Source organism: Pithys albifrons, chromosome 21 (genome assembly GCF_047495875.1).
Source record: "Pithys albifrons albifrons isolate INPA30051 chromosome 21, PitAlb_v1, whole genome shotgun sequence".
Taxonomy (NCBI): Eukaryota; Metazoa; Chordata; class Aves; order Passeriformes; family Thamnophilidae; genus Pithys; species Pithys albifrons.
The window spans coordinates 1,335,001-1,359,538 of record NC_092478.1 but is presented as its reverse complement, the minus strand read 5'-3'; the positions used below and the strand labels follow the sequence as shown (position 1 = coordinate 1,359,538).

Here is a 24,538-nt window from a genome sequence, read left to right as displayed (position 1 = left end):
ATGGAGTTGAATTTGGCATGATCAGTTCCTTCCTTACTGGGCCACAGCATAATGAATTATTGTTCCCATTGTGTGTAATGTTACACTTTTCACTTACAAGGAAAATCAAATCATTCTAGTCATTCTTCACTCTGTTTCCATCCAGGAGAAGTGCAATGTCTGTGAACCCTTCCCCCAGACCTGCTTGTTCCACATCTTTGAGAGATGAGATTGAAGCTGCTAGAAATAATTTTATTTTGCTGGTAGGTGGTGGTATTGATTTTGCTATGCTCTCTTTCTGTGTATTTGTCCTTTATTTTGTGAGCCCTGTATAGAAGGGACCATGTCTTTCCATATTATCAGTGTGTTCTGGCAGGCTTTGAATACAAGAGAGCAGTAAAATGCCAGTCTGTCCTGGCTGGGCAGGCTGGAGATGATCAGCCACGACAGGTCAGTGTGCTCCCCACCCCACCAGCTGCCTCCAGGGAGCTGAAAAGGGTTTGGGGGTTGCCAAAACAGGCCACTTTTAGTGATCTGCAGCAGAACAAGCAGCATAAAGATGAGCATGGAGATGAAAAAACCAGTCCTCCCCACCCAAACACACACAGACATGGCCTTAATTGCTAATACAGGATTTCAGAGCGCCTTGTGCCCACTTGTTAATATGTATGAGGCTGCCAGACAGGTTCAGGTGAACCTGTAGCACTTCTGTCTGACCCAAGTCTGTTTTGCCAAGGACCAAATTTGCTAAGTTTATTCAGAGAAATGAACCAGCAGAGAAGTGAGATTTGAAGCTGTTAATTCATGAGAGCTGTGTGACAGTGTGGATTACTATGAGGTGCATTCCTGCAGGAAGCCCAGTTAAAATAACACAGATGGACTAGACTAAAAGTACAAACATGTCCTCAGGCTTTACGTGTGTTTTTTCACTGCCACATCACATGCATACATTGCATGTTACAGCTGAAAGACTTTTCCAACATATCCCAGTGTCATGAAAGGGTTGGGCTACTCCTCTGCCTTGCACAGGTGGAGGGGATGGAGCTGTGCATTAATAATAGGTGTGGGTAACTGTTCACTCTGCACCTCATGCCATGTGTGCTTATGACTTCTTGCACAACCAAACTGGTGCTTGCCAGCAACCTCCTCAGCACTGTCACTGGATGGGTGAAGGCCTCCTGTGTTCTCTCAGAGCAGAGCTGTCTCCTTACCCTTCATCAAGGCCTGTTTTTGCTTGCCCCCCTGGAATCTGCTCAGAACAGCATCCACCTCTTCCAGGTCCAGAAACCCGTGTCCATTGGTGTCCCACTTTGCAAAGAGTTCCTCCAAAAGCAGTTTCCGTTGGGCCACCTTGGACATGTGGTGAACCTGCAACAGGAACAGCGGGTTGTGGGTCCCTCCTGGTCACTGGGCTGGGTGTCTGCACAGTGTGGGGCCTGCAGTGCTGCACCAGTCACAGTTCCCAAGGGCCAGGCTGAGTCTGTACATACACTGCTCAGACCTGGAGATGAGTCATTAAACCTGGGAGATACTTGGAAACACTAAACACAGGTGACAGTTCAGTGTACCAGGCTGGATCAGCACTGCAGTTATTTCACAGTGAACCAGTGAGGCCTGTGCTGGATTTCAGGTGAGGGCAACTCAGGTAAATGCAAGTTTCCCAGAATACAAATGTCTCCTTGGCAAGAACTAACCACAGCCTTGTCAGTGACACCCAGAGATGTGACAGTTCCTATTTCTGTACACTGTTATTTGGCTGGTGCTGCCCTGAAGTGTGTGGGCTACAAGCAAATGCATGTACCATTTGTCCTTTAAACCCAGCATCGAGGGATAACTGGCTGGAGTGGAGGTCTCTGGAAGGCCAAACACTGTGCTGTGTTCAGTGAGGACTGTAGAGCCATCAGATCCAATCTCTCATCCAAATTAGGTCAGCAGCATGGAGGGAAACCAGAAAGAGGTCTGAGGATAACACAGCTAGAGAGACCCAGCCCATAACAGACCTGAAGTGGCTGGGGCACCCTGATGCTGGGCATGAGGAAGAGGAATGGTTTTTTTCAACACATGGCAAGAGCACTGTGTAATTTGCAGACAGAGAAGCAAGTGCATGCTCTAATCCAGCCATGCACACAGCAAACCCAAAGACACTTGCTTTAAACTCCTCCCCAAACATCCACAACCTCCTGTGTACATGCTGGTGCAGTAGGTCAGAGATCAGGTTCTTGGCTATTATAGAAGTGAATAAGCAGAATGGAATGTTTGGGCTCTTTGACAATTAACTATCAACTGTTGTCTCACTGTTAGTCCAGCTCTAGGACAGACAGACAGCCTCTTACAGGATGAGTCTGCCATCACTTCCAGAGCTGAGGGCAAGGGAGGGAGCACCCATATCAAAACAAAGGGGTTAAAGCTCTCCTGAAGAAACAGAGGATGCAGGCTGCAAGCAGAGAGCTCTGCCAGCATGAGATCAACAGCTGACTTTGTAAGTGTACATAGGCATTTGCTTTATTTTGTTTGGACATGGGATTGGCAAGACTTATCAATATTTACCTTTTCTAGTTGTTCCATTTTTTCCTCTTCTGTCTGTTTGTACTCTTCTTTGATAAATGCAACAAGGCTCTTCACAGCAGGCAGAGAACTGTCCTGACCAACAAAGGTCTCCATGAGCTGTACAAACTGTGGCAGGGTGAGGCAGCTTGCACCAGAGGAACTCTGAGCTCCAGAAGCCTGATGGGTCTGACTCTCTGCCCTGCTGGGACCTGGATCTGAAGCAGAAAGCACAGTGTGTCACGGGAAGCCCAGGGCCACCCCAGAGCCAGCCACGTGGCAGCCACCAACTCACTCCTCAGGCCTGCACTCCTATCCCAGGAAATTCCAGCTGGATGCAGGCTGACTCCACGCTGAGTGCAGGCCTTAATCTGTTTATATGTTCTAATAGCAGCTCCTCAATCCAGCCTAGCGTGGATGCCCAGGTACAGCCAGGGCAGCCTCTGACACAGGTGAGCTGAAATTCCTGTTACTGGGCAAGGGGCCATCAGAGACAGAGACCAAACTGAGGGACTGCATGTCCCAGACAACGTAGGATGCACGTCCAGGGACTGAATAACACTGGAAGTTTCCACAGAATGCTGTAGGTCCCAGTGGGCTGTACCATCACATTTACAACCCCTTGTGTAGTAAGTCTGTCACTGGATTGCTTGGGCAAGGTAGAGCCAGTTCCTGCAGTGTTCTAAACTGTGAGACACAGGAGTGTTCACAGAGCACTAGCAAGGAGATTGGTCCTTCTGGGATGTTTAAAAAGCTGTCTGATCACAGCCTTCCTAGAACAAGGGCCTTTGTACACCATGAGGTATGATCATCCTATGGAAACACAGTCAGAGATTAAAATAAAAGGTTCCTGCTGTGTGATCTCATACCACATATCCCTAAGGGTAATCACAGACTAAAAATTATTAAGGTAATTTCTAGATTTAATGTGCTCGAGTGCCTGTCTTGCTACAGTAATATTAAGGTGAAACAGAACATAAAGTTTCTCCTTATTATAAAAATGCTGCTGCTTCACAAAGTCCCTACTTGAATTGAAGTGTCTGCTCAGTGCCTTGAATACAGATCACCAGCAGAGTGACCCACCTGCTGGCCTGTGAGAGGAACATGCTCTGAAACCTTGGCAGAAAACACCATGCTGAGAAGGTATCAAAGCTTACAGTCATCTCTGCTCAGAAATCACTCCCATGGTTTTGAAATAGATTAATAATATCCTATAGTTAAACATGTCCAAAGATATACATAGAAAAAGATAAAGTACCTTTACCCTGGTCCTGCAGAAGGTTGTCATGCTGCAGCCATGTCTCTGACCTCGTCTGTTGGTCCAACTGGCTGCCAAGCTGCCTGGAAAGTCTCCCTGTTCCTGCAGGGGTTTCTTTCACAGCCTCTGCTGCTGGAGCAGTGACATCCATGTCTGACACAGCTCTGTCTCCTTCCTCCTTTGGTTCTGTCTCAGGCTCTCTACCCAGGCTGAATTCCTCTTCCTCTGCCTGTTGTTCAGGTCCAGGTTCTCCATCCCTGCTGAGACTGTGTCCAGCAGAGGCTGATCCTGGGAAAGCTTCATCCTGTCTCTCTACACTTCCAGGCTCAGCTTCCCTCTCAGGCTGGATGTCCTCCTGGGACCTGGGTTTCTCTCTGTGTGTGGTGTCTCCATCCAAGTCACCAGCTTCAAATCCAGCACCATCCTCACCTTCCCTGCTCACTTCAGCATCACTGCACTCTGCTTGGCCCTCAGGGCCTCCCCATAAATCTGCAAGATCAATCTCTTGCAGCTCAATTATTGGCCCTAAAATAGAAAAAATATGGGCAAGGTGACAGTTTGCATTGGTTTTATATTCTCTAGTACAGCACAAGAAAATTTAAACAAAAAATGCACTGCCAAGCAAATATGAACTATCAGAAAGTACATTCTGCAAACACTCATCTCTGAAACACAAAACTTCAGAATACCTTTGCCTGCAGAGAACTGCACTTGTTACTGTTTATTAAATGACATTTCTTTTGAAATAAATGTTTCATAATTCTCCATATTAAGAAGGAGACCTGTAATTTGCCCTGCATTTGATCATAGCAATTAATTCATGTCCAATATCTTTAAACTATTTTACTTTCATGCAGATGATTCCCCTGTTTTTTCTTTATCTTTTCATGTACCTGGAGATAGTTTAGTGCAAACACAAAATTAGCTTCTAACATTACCCAGTAAGAAAGAACAATTGTTTCAGGAAAAGTCTTTCTTTACTCCTATTTTCCAAAAGTTCTTCAGAATGTTGTAGGATGGAAAGCTCTTGGATGCTGAAGCATTTCTGAACGTTGCACCACTGTTGCCAAAACATGTTTGCAAATTCTGTTGTGTAGGTCACAGCACTCATTTAGATCCTCTTTGGGGTTCCCTTCACTGCTGGTAACACTTACAATAATACAGATACATGAACTATCCACCCTCGTGTGACCTCCCAGTGTTCCAACCACAGCTGGAACATCCCATGTACTCACACTCTCTGGGGTTGCACAATTCCTTCCTGTCAATCATGGCACTTCTGTCATAGAACTCTCTCAGCAGGTACAGTATTTTCTGTCTATCCAAGAGACCAATCTAGACAAAAATATTACAATTATTGGGTTTTCATGTGGTTCTTGGGACTTACATCAACATTTGCAGCTCTACAAAGGCACCATTAGCTGAGAATTACCTGTGACTGAAAAGTATCCATTACCAGAACATGCCTACAAATTTCAGAGAAGTGAATTATTTCACAGAGGCAAAATCTTCTCTGGGCTGAGCAGGAACTCCCCACACATATTAGTTTGCAGGCACTTCCTTGACAAATTACACTGAGATAATTGTAACTGTTCTGCCAAAGGGGCTCTTCGTGTAAAGATCAAAGCTCCAGCATTTCATACTCTCAGGACACACATTGACTGCCTGACAGTACCAAGGAAGAATTTTCCCATCTCATGGGCTGTGCTGAGTTCCCTCAGTGACTGCACAGCTCAGGCTGGGTTTGTGCCCCCCACCTCCTTTGAAGTGAGACCTATTGGCAGCTGCCTGGGAACACAATTAGTCCAAAAGGCTGAGCTATTATGACAACCTCCCTAATTTCCTTTAAAAATTCATAGCCATTTGACCACAGAGGTGAGAGGCAGCAGCAGCTCCAGTGCAGAGGAGTGCAGAGTGTGTTGAGTGCCTGTTGCTCAGAGTGAGAGTACACAGAGGATAAACCCAGGAAAAGGGCATGAAATGGGTCATTTCCAACCAGGAAATTGTGGGCTTCCAAAAGCAAAGCAAATCTAAACCATTGCAAGTTTTCCATTTTATGATTAATTCCTGTTGTCATTATTTAAATCCTGCCACCTTTGTAATCTCCCTCTTGTTAGTGGAATAAAGTAGTTCATTAGGGAAGAGATTTACTTAACTTCATTATTTGTAGTGAGTGGCTTTCCAACTGAATTATTGATTTCCTTTTCACATTTTGTTCCTAGATTAAAAACTGCAAAATGGAAAATTCACCAGGCTTTTAATTCCTTGTGAACTTTACCTGCCCTTAGGCTGAAGAAATAAAGGAAGAACTTTGCTGGTCTTTTCCAGAAATGAGCTCAAGATGACTGCATTGTTTATAACCTAAACCTGGAACTGATGCCACCAATAGCTGGAAACAACTGAGGGATCCACGTCATGTAGTGGTGAAGTTCATCCTGAACTAAACAATTACATCACATTTGCTGGTACTGCAGCACCTTCCTCTGCAGGGAACTGAGACTTTATTGCCAGTTCTAAAGAAGGGACCAGAACTGAAATGTCCAGTTTTAGTGTTTCAGGCTCTGGTAAATTTAATTCTTGCTGGTAAAAAAATGCTGGAAATTAGGGTTGAATTTCAGCCATCAGTGGGATTGGAACAACAAAGAGAATTCTGTCCCTAAACTTACAAGATGTAGGCCCTGATTCCCAGTATCTTCATCTTCCTGACAGTGGAACCTTGCACAGCCCATGCAAACAGTTCTTCATGCTATTTGTCTTTCAACTGAATCTATCAGATCTGGTTCTGATCCATTCAGTGGCCAGGCAAGCACAGAACATGTTTTTGAAGATGTTACCAGACCACTGTGGAATATTTGGACTTTCCATTCAGTGTTTCCATTACACACACTTAATTTTCTATTCAAATTTTCTCAGCTGTTACTTGTCACAATCCTCTGCTGCTTGCCTTGAAGTTGGCAGCACTAGTGCAGATTTTTATTTTATGAAAAAGGGGAATCAATGAAGGAATTATCCTTATTAAAAAGAACATAATGAAGTACTAGTAAGAAGAAAATAAGTATGTTGTCTTGGGATTCAGATGTGCTTTTTTGTCATATTAAAATAATACACTTGGAGGATTCAGATAATTCAGGTTTTTGAAGAGATGTTTTGTGATTTGTATCAAATTGGTTTTGTATATTGTTTAAAATAGATAAAATAGCCTTATAGAAAACAGAAATTGCCAAATATGAATTAGGGCATATTTCCTTGGTTTAGCATTTACAACTTTTACAGATTTGCCATTCTCCCATGGGCCCCTGTTATTCCAGGAGACTTTTCCTTACAACTCACCCTGGGAGGAACACGCCACAGGCTCTACAGAGAGGAGCCCTGCAGTGGGAAAGCTGCTCCCCAGCAGGGCTGGCTGTGAGTTCCTGAATTTATGAGCAAAGGTGACCCTTCTTTGCCCCTCCTGTGTGCCTGGGGAGGCCGATGGAAGGTCCTGCCCATCCACCCTCCCTCCTGCACCCCGTGGGCAGGACAGGAGCAGCCTCCCCTCTCAGCAGCAGGACAGCTGTGTTTGTGCAGCTGCCCAAAACCTGGGGCAGCTTCAGTGCCCAGGGAGTTGAAACACGTTGGCCTCATTTTCTTGTCACCCAGATATTGGCAGGTGATGATCCTCAGTTGTTTTCAGCAACGTTCTGTGACCTATGAGTAATTCCTGCAGCAACACAGACTAAACCAGACTTGCCATTTAATCAGGGATAGGTCAGTGCTGAACTGCTTGATTGTTTTTCTGGAAATGTGATGTGCCTGTCAGTGAGCAAGATGGGAAGAGCAGAGGCTCAGGAAAGGTCATGAGAAAGCAGACTTTGTTGTTGCTGTGCTGCCAGAAGGGTAATCAGGAGTGTCTCAAACTTCATTAGTTTGGAAACTAATCTCTGACTAAATTCAGTTTCATTGAAAGATCCTGGGCTTAAAACATCCCTGAAAATGACTGTAGATTCTGTCACACAAGAGAAGCTATACCTGATACAAGTCAGCACAGGTACAATAAGCTTAAAATTCACAGAGCCATTGCCTTTTGGGGCATCCCAGCAGTGACCCAACTGCACGTGGGATTGTCTGGGGAAGTTTCTGCCTCAGTGGATGGTCCAGGCTGTCCTTGCTGAGCTGCCATCCTGGATGCATTCATTTGAAATCAGAATAATGAACACGTGGATACCTTCTAATTTGACTGCAATTTAAATGCTGCTTTCTCAGCTCCCTGGCCCTGATTGCAGCTCATTCAGACTGGAATAACCACCTGCTGCCAAACAAATGGAAATGAGGAACTGAAACAACTGCTTTGCTGTGCTCTGCAGAATGGGCTCTACAGGTGAGGGATCACATTCAACTGTCGCAGTCCGTGGGTTACTTTGCATTTTCATCTCTCTCTCCCTGTGGGTACAGAAGAGTCACACAAAAGAAACCAGGCCAGGTTTAAAGGAACTGTGTGGCCACAGGACACTTCAGTGACCTCAGTGTGCAGAGCGAGGCCACCTCAGCACAGCTCTGCTCTGAGCAGGGTCTCTGGGCAGAGATGGGGCTGGTGCTGGGAGCTGCTCACTCATGCTGTGTCAGTATTTTGGGCTCTGCCTCTGAGATTGCACTGGGAATAGTAGCAGGAGGTGGTGATTCCTGCCACAGAAACAACAGGAAGGCAGTCACATTGAAAGGTGAAAGGAAAGAAGGACCCAAAATACAAGGCAAAGGCAGGACTGGGCTGTGTGTGTTACTGTGGCCAGGAGGGTCCACCACAGCCCTTCTTGACAAGAGCAGCAGGGAAATGCAGTGTCTTTAGCTGGGAAGCAGGTACATTTCCTTCCTCCTGCCTGACACTGCAGCTCTCCTGCCACTCTCTAAAACACACCATGAGCTCTGCAATTCCTTTATTTGGTGGTAATGGCATTATTAGCATGACATTGCAGAGCACAGTTCACTCGGGGTGGGCACTGCAAGCATCACTAGAGGGCTGGGTGGAATATATAATTGATGTAGGGAAGAGAACTAAAGATTATGGCATCTGCTTGCTCTGTGGCAGCCACCAGCTGGCAAACTGAGGCTCCTCCCAACCAGTGCCACACATCTGGGGCAAAGCCCAAGTTCTTAGCAATAGTTTATGCCATTGATTCTTCAGCTTCTACTATTTACTGGGTTTCTCATAGGTCTGGCTTTTTGTCTGTTTGTTTTCTAATGGAGATGCAGGTGTGCTCAGAGGATGACAGAGTTTAGAGCTGCTGAAAGCCAAATTACAGCTTTGGAGTTCCATTTCCAGTTCTGTAACTGACTTACTGTATTTTAATTTCCTGTCCATAAACTGTGGCTGAAGTTCACAGTGCTGTTCTCAGAGAGGTTGTAAAGGTGGATTATTTTGCCTTTTAAATTTAAACTATGACATTTATTGATAGAAACCTTAAAGATCTATACAGTTATGCAGCATAATGAATGCAATATATGTTATAATTGAAGTAATAGGCACATTTGTTAAGGTCAATCCACATCAGGTTACCTTTGCTGAAACATGGCTGAGTGGATAAATGAGCACCCAAACCTTCTGAGCCGTGCTGTGGGGGCAGGTAATCTCATTAGGTCACTCAGTTTCTAATTAGCCACCAGATTATAGGCAATTGGATGTTTCTGTGTCTAAAGTATGAACTGGAAGACAATGCAGCAGCTGCTGTTCTCTGAAACACTGGTGAGTGAGCACAAGCACAGTAGCTGGAGTTGAGAAGAAGAAAAAACAAGTGGTGACCCAGAAAAACCCCAGTCTGGAAGCATCCCCACATTGAAACTGAGCTGCTCTGCCTACCCCTCCTTGGTCACAAGCTTGGAAGAGATCAGCAAAGTTTTGCCTCCACATCTCTCGTTCTGCTGCTTCCTGGAAGTCCTCAGCACACTGACAGAGGTACTTCATGATTTCCTGGAATGTGTCACTTGGAACGTGCTCCGTGTAGGAAAGGACAAACTGTGGAGAGAAAGCACAGTGTACATGGTTAGCTTTCTTCAAGCATTTTCACCTAATTTGGACTCCTAAAAATCTATTGCATGCCATGAAATATTTAGGAATTTGTAGTTTAATCTGCCAACATACCACAGACTTGGTGCCTACTCTGTTCTTTCTTTCAGAAGAAACAATATTCTCCTGACAAGGCAGGGACACTGCACAAGGGCATCCTCAGCAGGTCCTTTCCTGGCCCAGAGGTCCCTCGTTATGCTCAGTGGTTCAGAGGTGCTGGGTCAGATCCCTCCCATGCAATGCTGTGACTTAAGCTGGGTTTTCTCAGGCAGGGTTTAAGTTCTCCATCGTTTTCTGCAGCATTTGGTATTCTCGACTTTACTCCCAGGGAGGCATTTTGAGCCATTGGATTTGCAGAACTGACAGACACTCAGCTCTCAAATGCCACAAAGTGAGCATTGCTCACAGTGTCAGTGTTTAGAGAACCAGTCTGGGTACAATAAAGAAACCAAAAAATCCTTTTGAAAATGAACCTGCTGTCACTTAAGTCCTCTGAGACTGGGAATACTCCTGACTGCAGATTTATTTGAAGTTCCAGCCTTGGAGACACTTTAACACTTTGGATTTATAGCCATGTGGCTTTTATGAGCAAAAGCAATATGGTTCTAAAACTGTGGTGTGCATGACATAAATAATAATGGCCATCAGAACAAACCACAATCCCAAAGCCTGGGCTGAATTATTCCAGCAGGTTTCTGGAGCCAGCCACACTAAGAGGGAGCACATACAGCTCAAAGGAGGAATTTCCAAAACACAGAACATTTCCCATGATCCCATTTCTAGAGTATGGATACCTCACATAAGGGCTCTGACATCCTGGACCTGTTGAAATGCCTCACAGGCATTAACAAACTGCAATATTAAGATGTGTTGTAATTATTCATGTCTATATTGCATAATTTCCAGATATATGGGACAAGTGGAAAAGAGGAAGAGTAGAGAAATGCAGTGGCCTGAGGGGTGGCTGGTGGGAAGCAGAACTCCTGCACAGTGGGGGGGTCAGCACAGAAGGAGAGAGGTTGTGGGTTGGAGGTGGCAGATCTGGGGCCATGGCCAGAGCTGTGACACCCAACCCCTGTGACAGGGGAGCCCTGCGGAGGAGGCCGATGGGGGAGGCGGCTTGGACAAGCAGCTTGTTATTGGGATGCCATCCTGGGGACACACCCAAAGGCTCCTGCACTGGCACTGCTGCCCAACAGCAGCACAGGGCGCTGTTTACAAGTGCCAGGTGGGCAGGAGGCACTGTCAGAGCCTTGGGCTTTTCTTAGCTCGTGTGTGAGGTCCTGTGCACAACAATAAACACGCATTTATTTAGTATTAACTGAGGGATTTTGACACCTCTCTGAAGACAGCTGGCACGCCTCCTTCTTGCTTCCCAGAGAGCTCACTGGAGTTTGTGGACACATTATCATCAACAACAAGGGCTGTTTGCTGCTTGTTCCTGCTGATCTCCCCAGGAATCGAGACAGGCACACGCAATCATGGAAAATAATCTCACCTTTAGGGCCCGATTCTGCCCCTGCAAAGGCAACGTGAGTATTTCCCTTGGTGTCAATAGCTTTGTGCCAGACTCTGGGGGTGTGTGAGAGGGTACAAAGCCTGTCAAATAAACTGTTAGGGGCTGGTCTCTGGGATTTAAATGCTTTAATATAAAAGACCCCACAAACCTGTCCTGAAGGGTGTAAAAATACAACAGCCACTGTTCTGCATGTCTGAAAAAAACACCAAGACCCAACAACAATGTGTGAGGTCTCTCCTGAGTTTCTAACACCCTTTAAGTAGCCTAAAGCTGCACTGAAAAAATAAAAAATAAGTGCTATTTAATGTTAAGGTGCATTAAAAGCTGTGCTTTGCACATGGGGAAGGGCCTGGCCCAGTGTGGAGAAAGATCCTGTCTCTGTCTGGGTTTGGTGGATGATGCAAAGGGGTGGACAAAGGTGAATTGTAGCTGAGGATTAGCAACAGTCCTGTCCTAATGATGGCACAGTTCCCAAGGGGAGTGATGAAAGCCTCATCATTTCATCCCATTAAAACTGGACTGGAAAAAGCATCAGGGAATGTATTCTGAGAGAAGGTTGCTGGTAAATCAGACAGGCTGACAATCCATGTCTTCTGTGCTTCTGATCTCTGTTGTCATATCTTTAATTGAGTTAAAATAAGAGTACACAAAATATATTTTAAACAGTTTTCTACTGCTAATGGAGCATGAATTCATTCAGAGCTCATAAATATGTACCAGAGGGGTTATGGATTGATGCTTCATCCCAGGGACACAAGTAATTCTCTGGGCTCTCATTATCCACAATGGCTTTCTTAATTAGATGCAGTAATTCTGAGGTTAAATTCAAAATTCCTCATTTCATGCTTAAAAACCCCTCAACAGGTTATCATAAAAATGCATCTCTGTGCAAAATACCAAACATGTGAGTCTCCTGAGAGGGAAGAAGGCACAGAAATCACACATGGTTGCTTGGCATTAGTCTCTGCACAGCTGCTTTATACTCTGGTTTTAGTTATTATAACAGCACCCACTAGCACTGCTGCAATGAGGGTCTGCCATTATTTCTGTTCTAAACACCCCTTTTCACAGGTTTAATTACCCAGCCATAAAATTCTGCTCTGTTGCAGGTACAAATGGGTGGCAAAGCCTTGGCCTGGAGGGCTTTCAATGGTTACAGTTTGAACTGATTTGGTTGTTTTCAACTTGATGAACAGCAGAGTAATGGGGTGAAACTTCCAACTACATTTATGATTTTGCTGAGTTAAAACCACACTTCTGATGCTTCTCAGTGACAGCCTTTGAGTGTTAAACTGCCTGGTTATGCTTCATGTACATTTATGACACTTGTTGGAGTTTGGTTACAGTTCAGGCCAGTGATAGTTCAGGGCAGAAATGGCAGAGCTGCTCATCCCAGTTCATCATGGCTTGGTTCTTCTCTGGTTAATGGACCCTAGTCAGGAATAACAGCACTGACTGCCTGGGGCTGGTGGGTCTAGTGGGGCACCAACCTGCCCTGAGCAGGCAGGGCAAGGCCTGAGCCCCCCAGGGACTCACTCAGGGCTTTGGCATTTCAGAGGGGCTGGGAGGGATAGCCTGCAAAGCACAGCCCCCAGAGCTCCTCTGCAGAGAAGCAGCCCAGGCTGCAGCTCTGGGGGAAGCAGAACATCTCCTCCTTGCTGGTGGGAATGGGAACAGCAGAGGATGGACACGGAGATGGAACCTGAAGTGCCCTGAGACACCAGTCCCTGGGGAAGGGCAGCCCTGCACCTGCTCCTCTGGGCTGTGCCCAGGGAAACACTGTGAGAAACATCCCATTCTGAACCACATGCTCTTATTTCATTTCTCACCTCTGTGAACTCATCCAGGCTTCCTGTTTTCTCCAAGGTGTTTAAGATTTCCAGCTTTCTGTCCTGGATTGCTGGTAAAAAATGAAGGTATTTTGGTTTAGAAAGCAGCAGATTTTGCATATTGAACACATGTTTGCACACTGTGCTGTCACATTGACTTTCTCATGTTGGATAACGTTTATTTGAGGTTATCACACAGTAGCTGGAGCATCTGACTGTACAGAGACCATCTAAATCTGCTTCTTACATATTCCTCTGATGAGAATCTGCATTTAGCTATTCAGAATTGAGAGTCATATTTATTCTTGACATAAGTTGGTGCAAATTGCAATGATTTTAACGGTACTTAAAACTAATTATGTGAGGGAGGAAATGAATTTTGATTTAACAAACAGCTCAAACTGCCTTAGAACTCTGGGGACATGGACTCTGCTTTGCAAAACTGGAATCTGAAAATCATAGTAATTTTCTCAAGAATATCTGTGGGAATATTTTTACTGATGATATTCAAAAGTATGTTTGGGTCAGCCTCTGAGCTGCTGTAATGGGACTGAGAAAAGAAATCAAACATCTCCACAGATTTCTGAATGAGGTCTTTGAGCACAGACATTCTGTTTCTCTTGGCATCGTTTCTCTGGTCTTTCTTCTGCAATATATCAGGAGTAATGAGAAAATTCACCAGAGAGTGCATTTATCTCCTGTTGGTTAAGACATTCCTAAACTGTACATTAGCTTTGTTAAACTATAAACAGAGCTTAATGTTCCTTTAATGTATATTGAATGCTATTAGATGAAATAAATTAAGAAATGAAGCCACACTGTTAGTGAAACAGGGAGCACCTCTGACCTCTGGAGAGCAAACGTGGGCAGGCAGTTCCTCCAGAACCTCCTGTGCCAGCTCTGTTTGCTCTGGGACCCACAGCCCAGCAGGGGCACAGGGGCTCTGTGGGTCCTGCCTTTGCCCCACAGCTCCCAGTGTGTCCCAGACCTGCCATGAGACTGGCAGTGTCTGATGGGCAGGGAAGGAGGAGGTTGGGGCAGTGACTCCTAAAGACAGGGATAAGCACATGGCAATGTCTGGCTAATGAAGGATGGAAGTGGAAAGGGCCTGAATCTTTCTAACTCCCTGAAAGATTTTTTTCCATACTTTCCAAGCTGATATTCATGAATGACATGGTGGCTGAGTCTCTTTCCAATCTGGCTGAAGAGTTGTGGCTCATGTCCTTATGTAATTACCCCTAGAGATTCTCCCTCTGTTATCAAATCCATTTGCCATTTGCCCACAGATCACATGAGAATTCAGATCATGGCAATAAAACTAAGGAAGACACATCAGAAACTCACCTTTCCTCACATTTTCAGGGACAGAATCAGTGACATCTGGAAAAGACCTCAGGGCACTCTGAACCTGCAAATCAATAGTCAAAGGCCTGTGTCATGCAGACAGCAGTGAGCAATCACTAAAAGAAATCCCCCTGAATAATCAGACATGTGGGCCAGCCATGGGTGTTACACACAGGTGAGACTGGTGGGGAACCAGGGCCTGGGGAGCCTGAGGCAGACAAAGCCCTGTCCCTGTCCCTGCCCCTGCCCTTGCCCCTACCCCTACCCCTGCCCCTGCCCCTGTCCCTGCCCCTGTCCCTGCCCCTGTCCCTGTCCCTACCCCTGCCCCTGCCCCTGCCTCTGCCCCTGCCCCTGTCCCTGTCCCTGTCCCTGTCCCTGTCCCTACCCCTGTCCCTGCCCCTGCCCTTGTCCCTGTCCCTGCCCCTGTCCCTGTCCCTGTCCCTGTCCCTGCCCCTGCCCTTGTCCTTGCCCTGCCCCTGCCCCTGCCCCTGTCCCTGCCCTTGTCCTTGCTCCGCCCCTGCCCCTGTCCCTGCCCTGCCCCTGTCCCTGTCCCTGCCCTTGTCCTTGCCCTGTCCCTGTCCCTGTCCCTGTCCCTGCCCCTGTCCCTGTCCCTGCCCCTGTCCCTGCCCTGCCCCTGTCCCTGTCCCTGCCCTTGTCCTTGCCCTGCTCCTGCTCCTGCCCCTGCCCCTGCCCCTGCCCTGTCCCTGTCCCTGTCCCTGTCCCTGTCCCTGTCCATACCCCTGCCCCTGTCCCTGTCCCTGCCCCTGCCCTTGTCCTTGTCCCTGTCCCTGCCCCTGCCCTTGTCCTTGCCCTGCTCCTGCCCTGCCCTGCCCCTGCCCTTGTCCCTGCCCCTGCCCTGCCCCTGCCCTGCCCATTCCCCAGTTACCAGTGCCCCAGGAATCCTGTCACTGCCATCCACAGTCCACCCTCTCAACAGAGCTGCCAGTGCCTCCTTTCTCCTCTCTCTCTCCTGAGCCTTCAGTTTCTCCATCTCCTCCCTGGCCTCACGTTGGCTCTTTGCCTCAGCCTTCATCCTGACAAGCCTGTAAGACATGGGAATGTGGATTAGAAAGATATAATCATAAACACACTTAGATTGATTAAACCTACCCTGAAGAACAAAAGGAAAGGAAGCAACTTTTCACTGAAATTCTTTCCATGTGGTAGATGTTGAATGCAAAATCATCTGTGCAGCTCTTCTATTTTGTGTAATTTCAAGAGTGATAAATTTTACCTTCACATTTATAATGGCATTCACCATTTATTGTGTAGATGTCCTTCAATTCCCTTTCAATTTTAGCAAGAAGACAGGTGCATAATTTTGCTACACTTGATTTACCAACAAAATTGCATCAGTCTCCTTTGTCTCCAAGCCTGAGCACCTTTTCACCAAGCACTTCCCTGGCAAAGAACAATGTTCAGTGAGATTTCTGAAGCAGCCCCACACAACAGAGCCCTCACTGCCTTGGGACACGGAGAGCACCCCAACCCCTCCAGCATTTGGAACACACAGAGTTTGCAGGCTTGGCCAAAGTAACTCCCTTTCTTCCTCCTTTTGTTTCCCTCCTTCTCCAATCACCCAGCCATGTTATTCCCAATCCTCTATTTCACAGGACGAAAGGACTGAATAAAATTGATCCTGCAGAACTCATCTGCTATGATTTTGACTTTGGTAATTTATGAAATGGGGAAAAAGCCTTTAGGAAGGTCAAAATGCTTAAAGCCAAAGGGGAGAACAGCTCCTGCTCCTGGAGGCTGCTGGAATCTCTGCACTGAGGCAGCTGCTCACCCTCATGGCCTTCACAGCCTCTGCAGCCACTCAGAGAAAGGGGAATTGCTCCTCTTTTGTACCTGAGAACTCCAAACCCTCTATTTGAACTGCTAATTCCTGCTTCTTTCTTCCCCGTTTCACATGCTGTGAATGGGCTGATCCTGTCTCTGCTCTCTTCTGCTGCTCTGGGGTCATCCTGGAAGTTACAACCCATCAGTGTTTTCTGTAATGAACCTGTTTTACATGTCACAGCAATACTCTTTGATCAACAGTCAGTTTTATCACCAGGTACTTGTTCTTCATGGCCATTTATCACAGAGGTTTCTTAATGACTCTCTGGGTGCCTCAGTCAGTGGTGGGCACTGCTCGAGTCCTGCTGAGGCAGCTCAGCCTCCAGCACTCTGATACCAGGGGAGGAGGAAAATAATTTCCCCTCTTCTGACCCTTTCCCAGAGCCAGCAAAGAGGAGGAATGCAGCAGGTACCAACCTAAATGGACTGACAGATTCTTCTCCAGGGTGTGCTGCAGACAGAGAGAGAACACAGGCTGTGTGTGGCTGCAGGCCCTGCCCCAGAGCTGTCTGCAAGCTGAGCAGAGTGAGGGCTGTGCCCGGGGCTGCCAAGGGGCTCTGCTGGTTCCTCTGGGCAGTGCCCAGCACAAGCCATGTGTTCTAACCCCCTGGGCAGCTGAATCCTCTGTCTGGAGCCCCTGGGTGGGACAGGAGGTTTCCCTGAGACAGGAACAGCCAAACAGGGGCACCAGCACAGGCAGCTTTGCAAGGAGAGCTGTTCCACATCAGACACTGCCAGACAAGATGAGGTGGCAGTGAGGTGACTTCTCCCTGCAGAACCAAACCTGTCTCCTCAGGAAAGAGCTGCCTGCCTCCCACACAGGACACTGACTCAGCCTGGAGGGCCACGGCCCTGTACAAGAACTCCTCTGTTTCAGCTATCAGTCCGTGTGGATAAGGAATTTGTCCCATCTGTTCTCCTGCAAGCCTTGACTCCCAGTCAGGTGGCAATTAAGGGGAAACTGGAGGAGGCCCAAGAGAGCTCCCTGAGGATGGGTAAGCATTCAATGGGAACCTGTGGTGAATCCTGCCTTTCCTGAAGGCAATGCCAAGGCTTCCAGGAGCTCCACTTGGGCCAGAATTTCATTCCTCACTTCCTGGTGCTTGTGTGGGAGCTGTGGAGTGCAGACTGGCACTGCCCTTGCCACACTTCCTGCCAGAGATCCCTGAGGAGTCTCAGTGCTGGATTGGTGTTGGTGAAATCCTCTGTGTGACTGATTCAGGAATCCCCTGCAAATCCCACAATACAGCCATCAAAAATATGTAAATCCTGAGCTGCTGGGAATGCAAATCCCCTGGTACTACTACAGTGGAGATGCAAAACCTCCTCCAGGCTGAGAGCACAGAAACCCCCATGGCAATGCTGTCAGTGGAGATATTCATTTCTACAAGTCTTGATAGTCACTTCCTTTGCATCAGCTCTGAGAGCTGCAAATTGAGGACCTGTCTCCAAATGTAAACATGGGCTTAAGAGCCAAGGTCAAGGTGACAGGTCATGGGCAGCCAACACTTTGCATTCTACAGGAAGATCTGTCCTCTCCAGAAATAAGCTCTGATTCACAATGAAAGCCAAGAGGATTTTAGCAGGGAAAAAAACCACAAGACAAAACCAAACCAAAACCCAACCCAAAACTCCAGGAATTTTGATGTATTTTAATTCCATTCCCTTTGCAAAATAAACCTGAGATATGGTTGTGAATGTCCTGTATCCAGGTGTCCCTCTGTGAAGCAATACAAGTGACACACAGTCCTAAAGCAAAGCAAGGCTGGAATCCTACACATCCCCCAAACAGTCTGTGCTGGGGTGAAAACTCACTGAAAGAGATGTTTGCCCAGCTCATTTGTTCAGTGGATCAACACTTAAAAACTAGAAAATAAAACTGAAGTTCTTTTACCAGCTCTGCCTGTGAAGAAGAGCCAAAAGCTGAGCTCTTGCACACTGATCACAATGGGGCAGTTAAAATTATTTTTATCTGTGAGGAAAAAGGAGGTGACTGTATGAGATTCACTTCTCACACTCCTTTATTGTACTCACACCTGGCACGTTCCTATGATCTGCAACCCTGTGTGGAATGGAAATGGAGGAGAAGCTCAGAGCAGCAGAGAGAGATTTAACACATCCTTTTATACATTATAATGCTGGGAATTTCAATTATCTTCATTTAGGCTTTATGCACAAGACACGTCAACATTTTACTTCCCTAATTCCTGACACTGAAAGCCTGAAACCAATTTTCAAGCTCTATGTGGTATTTATGCAAATAAAGAGTCAGTCATTCAAACAGAAGTCATTATTACAAACACAGATAGGGAATGAAGTGATCTAGTAGTGAATGAGTAATTCTGACATCAACCACAATCACCTCTGGATCACCCATAAACTCAAAGTTCACTTCTATATTTTTCTGAATAGAGCAATGAAAATAAAGCATTATTGTTCATCTAATGCTCTCATATTCTAAGCTGAGCACATTGTAAGGTGCCCTGGAGCCTCCCAACATTCATTAAATATTATACTAAAGAAAGCAGCCTAGAAATAAGCAACAGAATAAAATACAGAACAGTTTCTACTTTAAAGGGGAAAATAGAATCTGAAAGGAAAGCCTAAGTAAAAATCACAGGAGAAGGAGTTTCTACAATGGGTCAGGACAAGGTCGTTGTTGATTTTGTCACAAGAAATATCCTGAAGGAGGAAGGAAAGGTTATATTTTTATTATGTTTGGAAGAATAGAGAAGAAATGATCTAAAGAGTCACCAGACCTTTGATAGCAACACCTGTCCAAAGAACTGCTGTCACCAGACTGGTTTGGAGGGAGTTTGCATTGCACAAATGTAATTAAGATGGAGTCTAAGGGGGAATTATATACTTGTGAAGGGCAGAATATTGCCTTAAACAAGAACAACTAGTGTTTGGTTTTGTGTGACGTGTTCTGGCATTTGTCCTGCTCCTCCAGTTTTCATGGGAGCCAAATGCCCTCCCTGGCCCTGCACTCCCCAGGGTGGGTTTGGTTTGACACCAGCCAGGCTGCAGTGACCCCATTCCTGCTGTAACACAGAGACCAAGCCCCAGCTCTGGCCCTGTGACCATCCCCACTGCCCCAGCCAGGCTGCAGTGACCCCATTCCTGCTGTAACACAGAGACCAAGCCCCTGCTCTGGCCCTGTGACCAGCCCCACTGCCCCACTCTCACCTCTCTGACGTTGTCCCCTGCACCAGAGCTCTGAGCTCCTCTGCCACCTCCTTCATTCCTCTCACGTAGGGGCCTGGCTTTGCAGGAACACTGTACAGGGGGTTGTGTCTCATCAGATACTCGCCAAGATAATTAATGGGGTCGAATGTGGTTGGTTCTTTGTCTGATACCAGCACGTGCTTTCTTTCCACTTCCATTAACAGATTTTCTACTCCTGGGATTAGTGTGGGGAGGAGTTTGTCAAGTAAATAGATGCGAGTGTCGAGTGTCTGTCGCTCCTCACAGTACCAGTCTCTGGCCAGCCAGTCCGAGGGCTTTCTCTTCTCTACCTTTTCTTCCTCTGCCTTTTGTGCTCCAATCATGCCCACCTTTGTGTCCTGCAGACTCAGACACCTCTGTTGCACCTTTTCATAAAAGCACTCTTTCCACGCAGTGTAATTACTGAGACTTGGCAGCCCATCATTCCCCTGACTGCTCCCCATGTCTGTGGCAGCTCCATCCTCACATCCAAGTTGGGGAGATTGGGGACCTGCAGGTTGGGCTGATTCTTCTGGGTGAGCAGCCATAGCTCAATCCTGTGACACAGAGAAAACAGCAGCTCGTTATAACATGCAGTGCCCTAACAGGTGACACAGGAAGAAAGTCTATTGTTAGGAATTAACTAATATTTTTTCTATGTTCCTTTTTTATTCTGTTACTGCTGCTTTGTACTCTTAAATAAATACAGCCCCTTTACTTCAAAGATCAGTAAATGATTTATAAAGATTAATTATGTATCACAACAGCCCTTGGAGACAGAACAACTAACGAAGTGTGTTCCTTTCTTAGGAGACAAGAAACTGAGACACAGAAGGGGGGTGATTAATTGCAGGTCACTTAGAGCCTCAGAAACCAGGAGGTGAGCAGTGCTCAGAAATGGTTCCCCAGTTCCAGCCAGTGGAATCCTCTTACCCCAGTACCATTATTGCTGTTTGGGTCCATTCCCTGCCTCCAGGAAATGCAGTGGATGTGAGACAAAGGAAGCAACAATGGAAATGTCAGATCCCCAGGAGCAGATTCCTGCACACGCTGCCTCTGCTCCAGCATTTCTGCAGCTGTGCAGAACAGCGAGGAAGCTGCTCCCACAAGCCACTCGACTTCAGCCTTGGCAGCTGGTTTTCCCTCTGGACATTTCGTTAAGGTACCAAGGACAGAGGTGTGTGGGGCAGCAGAGCTCCCACAGAAAGGGAAACTCTCTGCCATGAACTCTGTAACGAAGTTGTTTGCAAGCTCGTAACGCTGTAGATTATTCTGCAAAAGAGACCTCTCCCTTTGCAATTACATGAACTTTGGTGTTCTCAAAATGTCCTTTCTGTGAAATACCAGGAGGAAACTGAGCTGCTGTCAAGGCACAGTTCAAACTAACCCTGAATGTCTCCAGGCAGAACTGTCTGTATCTGCAGTGGGGTTACTCACAGAGTGGAGCAGAAGGGTGGCCACGACTCCATTCAAAGGATGAAAAATCAACCCCAGCCCAGTGCTGAACAACAGCAAGGAAGGGTGAGATCAATAAATAGTTTAACACCTTTCCAAATTTAAGATGAAACTCCACTCTGAACTTGCTGCCACATTACCCTTTTCAAGTTTTTATTCAAAGTGCTCTTCACTGAGGCCTCTCAGTACCCACAGCAGTTTTCCTGCTTTTGGTATGAATTGCTCTTCCTGTTGCAGCATTTGTAGCTGTTGTGAAGTGAGTTCAGCCTTCCAGGAAATGCATAAATGTGATCCACAGCCCTCCTGGCACACCAGTGTAGTTACTGATGTGTTGGCCTTCTGGTTCATTAGCACTGTTGGAGTGCAAACACAGCCTGGAGAGGTGGGAAGCTCCACAGCATCGCATTTCTAGGCCTGGTTTCTCCCTGAGCTTGTTGGTGTCTTCTGGTAATTTGTTTTCAAAGATGATTCCCCGCCAGGGAATGGTTTGGATTGATGGCTCAAGCTGCCTGCCTGACCCACACACAGGGTTTTAAGTTGGCAGCTGGTTTTGCCACCAAAGGACATGAGCTGTAAAGGAGTCTGAATTTACAGTGGTAGAAAGGGCAACCTGTCCACCCTGTGCAATTGTTCCTTGCTTAGGTGAGTGTCTTTGAGCTGTGAAACCAGATTTCCTTGGTTCAGAGTGGGGTGTTAACCAAATGTTCTGCTCACATTCCAAATCAGCTGGTTTTGTTGTGCCAAAATAAACTGTTCTTGCAGTTTCAAATACTCATTTTTCAAACCTCCTTTACAAAACTCTGCAGTTTCTGTGCAGTGTTAAAGTGACAACTGGGCTCTGCTTCATGAGGTGGCTGATTCTGAGAGATGATGAATGCATTCTCTACACTGCTCTCAACCTTTTGTTAGGATGGGTCTGAGGATTAGTTAATGTTTATAAAGTATCTCTCTGTCTCTGAACTAAACAAAACATAAAACAACCAGGGCAACTGTTCCCTCTTACTTGCAGGGCATTCCCATGAGTGCAGGAATGGAAGCAGAGCATGGGGGACTCTTCCCACTGCTTTAACACAGTACAGATGGAGCAGACTGAGAGGGTATGGAAGAACACACAAACACTGCAGAACTGTTCAAATAAACAACAAAGAATCAGGGCCTGAAACTTGGAATTTGTTGAGGATTACAGGCACACACCTCCAGCTTGGGTAAGACACCACTGGCTCATGAACCTCAGTGCTGATTTACATTAGTTGAGAATTTGGCCCATAAGGGAAATTTTCTTTACTGAAAGGGTGGGCAGGCACTGGCAGGGGCTGCCCAGGGAGGTTTGGAGTGCCCAGCCCTGGAGGTGTCCAGGGAAGGACTGGACAAGGCACTCAGTGCTGGGGGACAAGGTGGTGTTTGGTCACAAGTCGAACCTGATGATCTCAGAGATCTTTTCCAATCTTAATCAGTCAATGAGTCTGGGATTCTATAACAATACAGAGAGCTCTCATGGCCTGTGGCATTCCCAAATGAGCCCAAATAACAGCAAGCATGGAGCCCAGATAAAAGCTTTAGAAACACTCAGGAACTTGGAAATGTCATATAAAGTTTCCTGTAAGCCTTTGTTCAAGCTGAAGGCAAGATAAGCTTTCCATTATTTAGTAGGATGCCACTTTCCTGGCTCCTTGTCTGTGAGAAAATATTCTTGCTGGAATCCCTGCAGGTACAAAAAGATTCCTGCAGGTACAAGAAGATTGTCTCTGTGCTTTCTGTACAAAACCCAAATCTGCTCATAAATAAGCTTCTTACAGTTTCATTGTTATTCTGTTGGGGAATTTTGATGGGTGGGATAGGGCCAGGAAAGACTGAAGTTTGTTTAGGTAAATATTTAGGTAAATAGGAGTTACAAAATCTTTCCAAAAACATCTCATTGGCCCTCTGTCACTCTAATGTTCCATGGAGCATGTTTGTCTCATCAATCACAAGGAGCCCAATACCCCTTTCACACATGGTCTTTCTAGTACCATTAAAATTTAAAACCACTTTTGCTTTCTGAAGCTTTGAAGAACAGTTTTCCTTACCTTTGGAGCAGGTATCAAAATAGATCTTATTCCTCCTGCATTCAAAGTGGCTTTGCAAATCAACAGGAATTCAGTACATGCCCATCTGTTCCCAGGCATTAAAAATCTGGAAGTGCCTGAGGGATTTCTCAGCCTGGCTGTGAGTCCCACTCCTCGGTGTGTTTGCAGTTGCTAAGCAATAATCCCAAAGGCTGCTGTGTCTTTCCCCAATCAGAATTGCTGCAGGTTGGCTTTTGGCTTTGGCACAGCCCCCCAGACTCTGCTGTGCTGAACTGAGCTCACTGCAGCACGGGACTGAAAATAAAATCAGAAAAGGACCGTGAATAGCAACAGGCAACGCTGAGGGCACAGGCAGAGAACCTGCAGGTCCCCAGTGACAGGATCACCCTCAGGGCCAAGGGTCATGAAGGGCAGAACTGCCACAAGCCCATCACCAGCTGAGGGGGGCTGTGCTAACCAGGTGTGAGAACCTGGGACATAAAGAGACACTACAAACCCAACTGGAACACTCCAGGCTCTGAGGGATGGAGCTGCTCTGGAGCCCTGCAGGAAAGGCACCCAAGGGGAGTGCTCAGTGCCATTCTGCTGGGCTGCCTTTGAACCTGCCTCTAAAGGAACCTCATTCAGCCCTTGCATAATTTCTGTATTCTTTGAGGAACAATAAGCAATACAACGAAAGAAGAAGGGAAAAGACAAAGACACCTCTAAGCCACCCTGCACTCATTTACTCCAATGTAAATCAGGTGTCTCTGCAGGGGTTTCCTTGGGCCAGGCAGGACTTCCAGCTGAGAAATTCACAGCAATTTCTGCCAGCAAACAACGTTTATCTAATGCTGCTTTCCATTTGTGGTTTGTACTGGAAGTGGCATAATCTTTGGATTTCCTACCTGCAGGAAAACTGAATTGTGACTTTATCTGCAGTCCCTGTCACTGAACAGCTGCAGGGGACCTGCCCTCTACACAGTATTGGGCTCCATTTCATAGGACAACTTGGCAGAAACCTTGAAATACAGGTCAACTTTCATGTGAAAAACACACTGTAATAAATTACCATTTCTTTGCTATTTATTTGGAAAAATGTATCAGAAGGAAATGCAGTGCATTTCCAAGATGTATTGAAGTCTAGCATCAATTATGTTAACAAAATGAAGCAGAAAATTAGTGCACAGGACTAATTTAAAATGAGGCTTTAAACTGGATTGTGCACTTTTTCCTCAAAGCAGTTTGCACATGATTAATTCCCGTTATCTCTTCTCCCAGGTGTGCTTTGCTTTCCCCCTTTGCAATTCAGAGTTCTGTTGCTATTATGATTAACTTACAAAACTTTTTCAGTATGAAACAAATTAAAAAGATACTCTCCCTTTTCTAAAAGTGATTTTTTTTCAACTCCCAAACAAGGGTATACAAATAGAACTTGGAAGGAGGGATCAGAATGACTCTATTTTTGTTTTCCTGGAG

General features: G+C 46.2%; 1 protein-coding gene across 2 annotated transcripts in view; it reads right to left on the bottom strand.

Moving 5' to 3' along the window:
* Positions 1-23,170, bottom strand: part of EFCAB5 (EF-hand calcium binding domain 5) — a 31,087-nt gene extending 7,917 nt beyond the window's left edge. Inside the window, exons 1-10 of one of the 2 annotated variants that reach the window (XM_071575278.1) lie at positions 23,081-23,170; positions 19,542-20,116; positions 15,397-15,553; positions 14,511-14,574; positions 13,167-13,237; positions 9,612-9,767; positions 5,017-5,116; positions 3,782-4,306; positions 2,527-2,741; positions 1,191-1,347 (exon numbers count right to left, since the gene is read on the bottom strand). In XM_071575278.1, the coding sequence (XP_071431379.1) occupies positions 1,191-1,347; positions 2,527-2,741; positions 3,782-4,306; positions 5,017-5,116; positions 9,612-9,767; positions 13,167-13,237; positions 14,511-14,574; positions 15,397-15,553; positions 19,542-20,107 (2,011 nt within the window). In that variant the 5' untranslated portion in view covers positions 20,108-20,116; positions 23,081-23,170. The remainder of the gene's footprint in view (positions 1-1,190; positions 1,348-2,526; positions 2,742-3,781; positions 4,307-5,016; positions 5,117-9,611; positions 9,768-13,166; positions 13,238-14,510; positions 14,575-15,396; positions 15,554-19,541; positions 20,117-23,080) is intronic. The other variant, XM_071575279.1, reaches the window with a different exon arrangement.
* Positions 23,171-24,538: the final 1,368 nt, after the last annotated feature.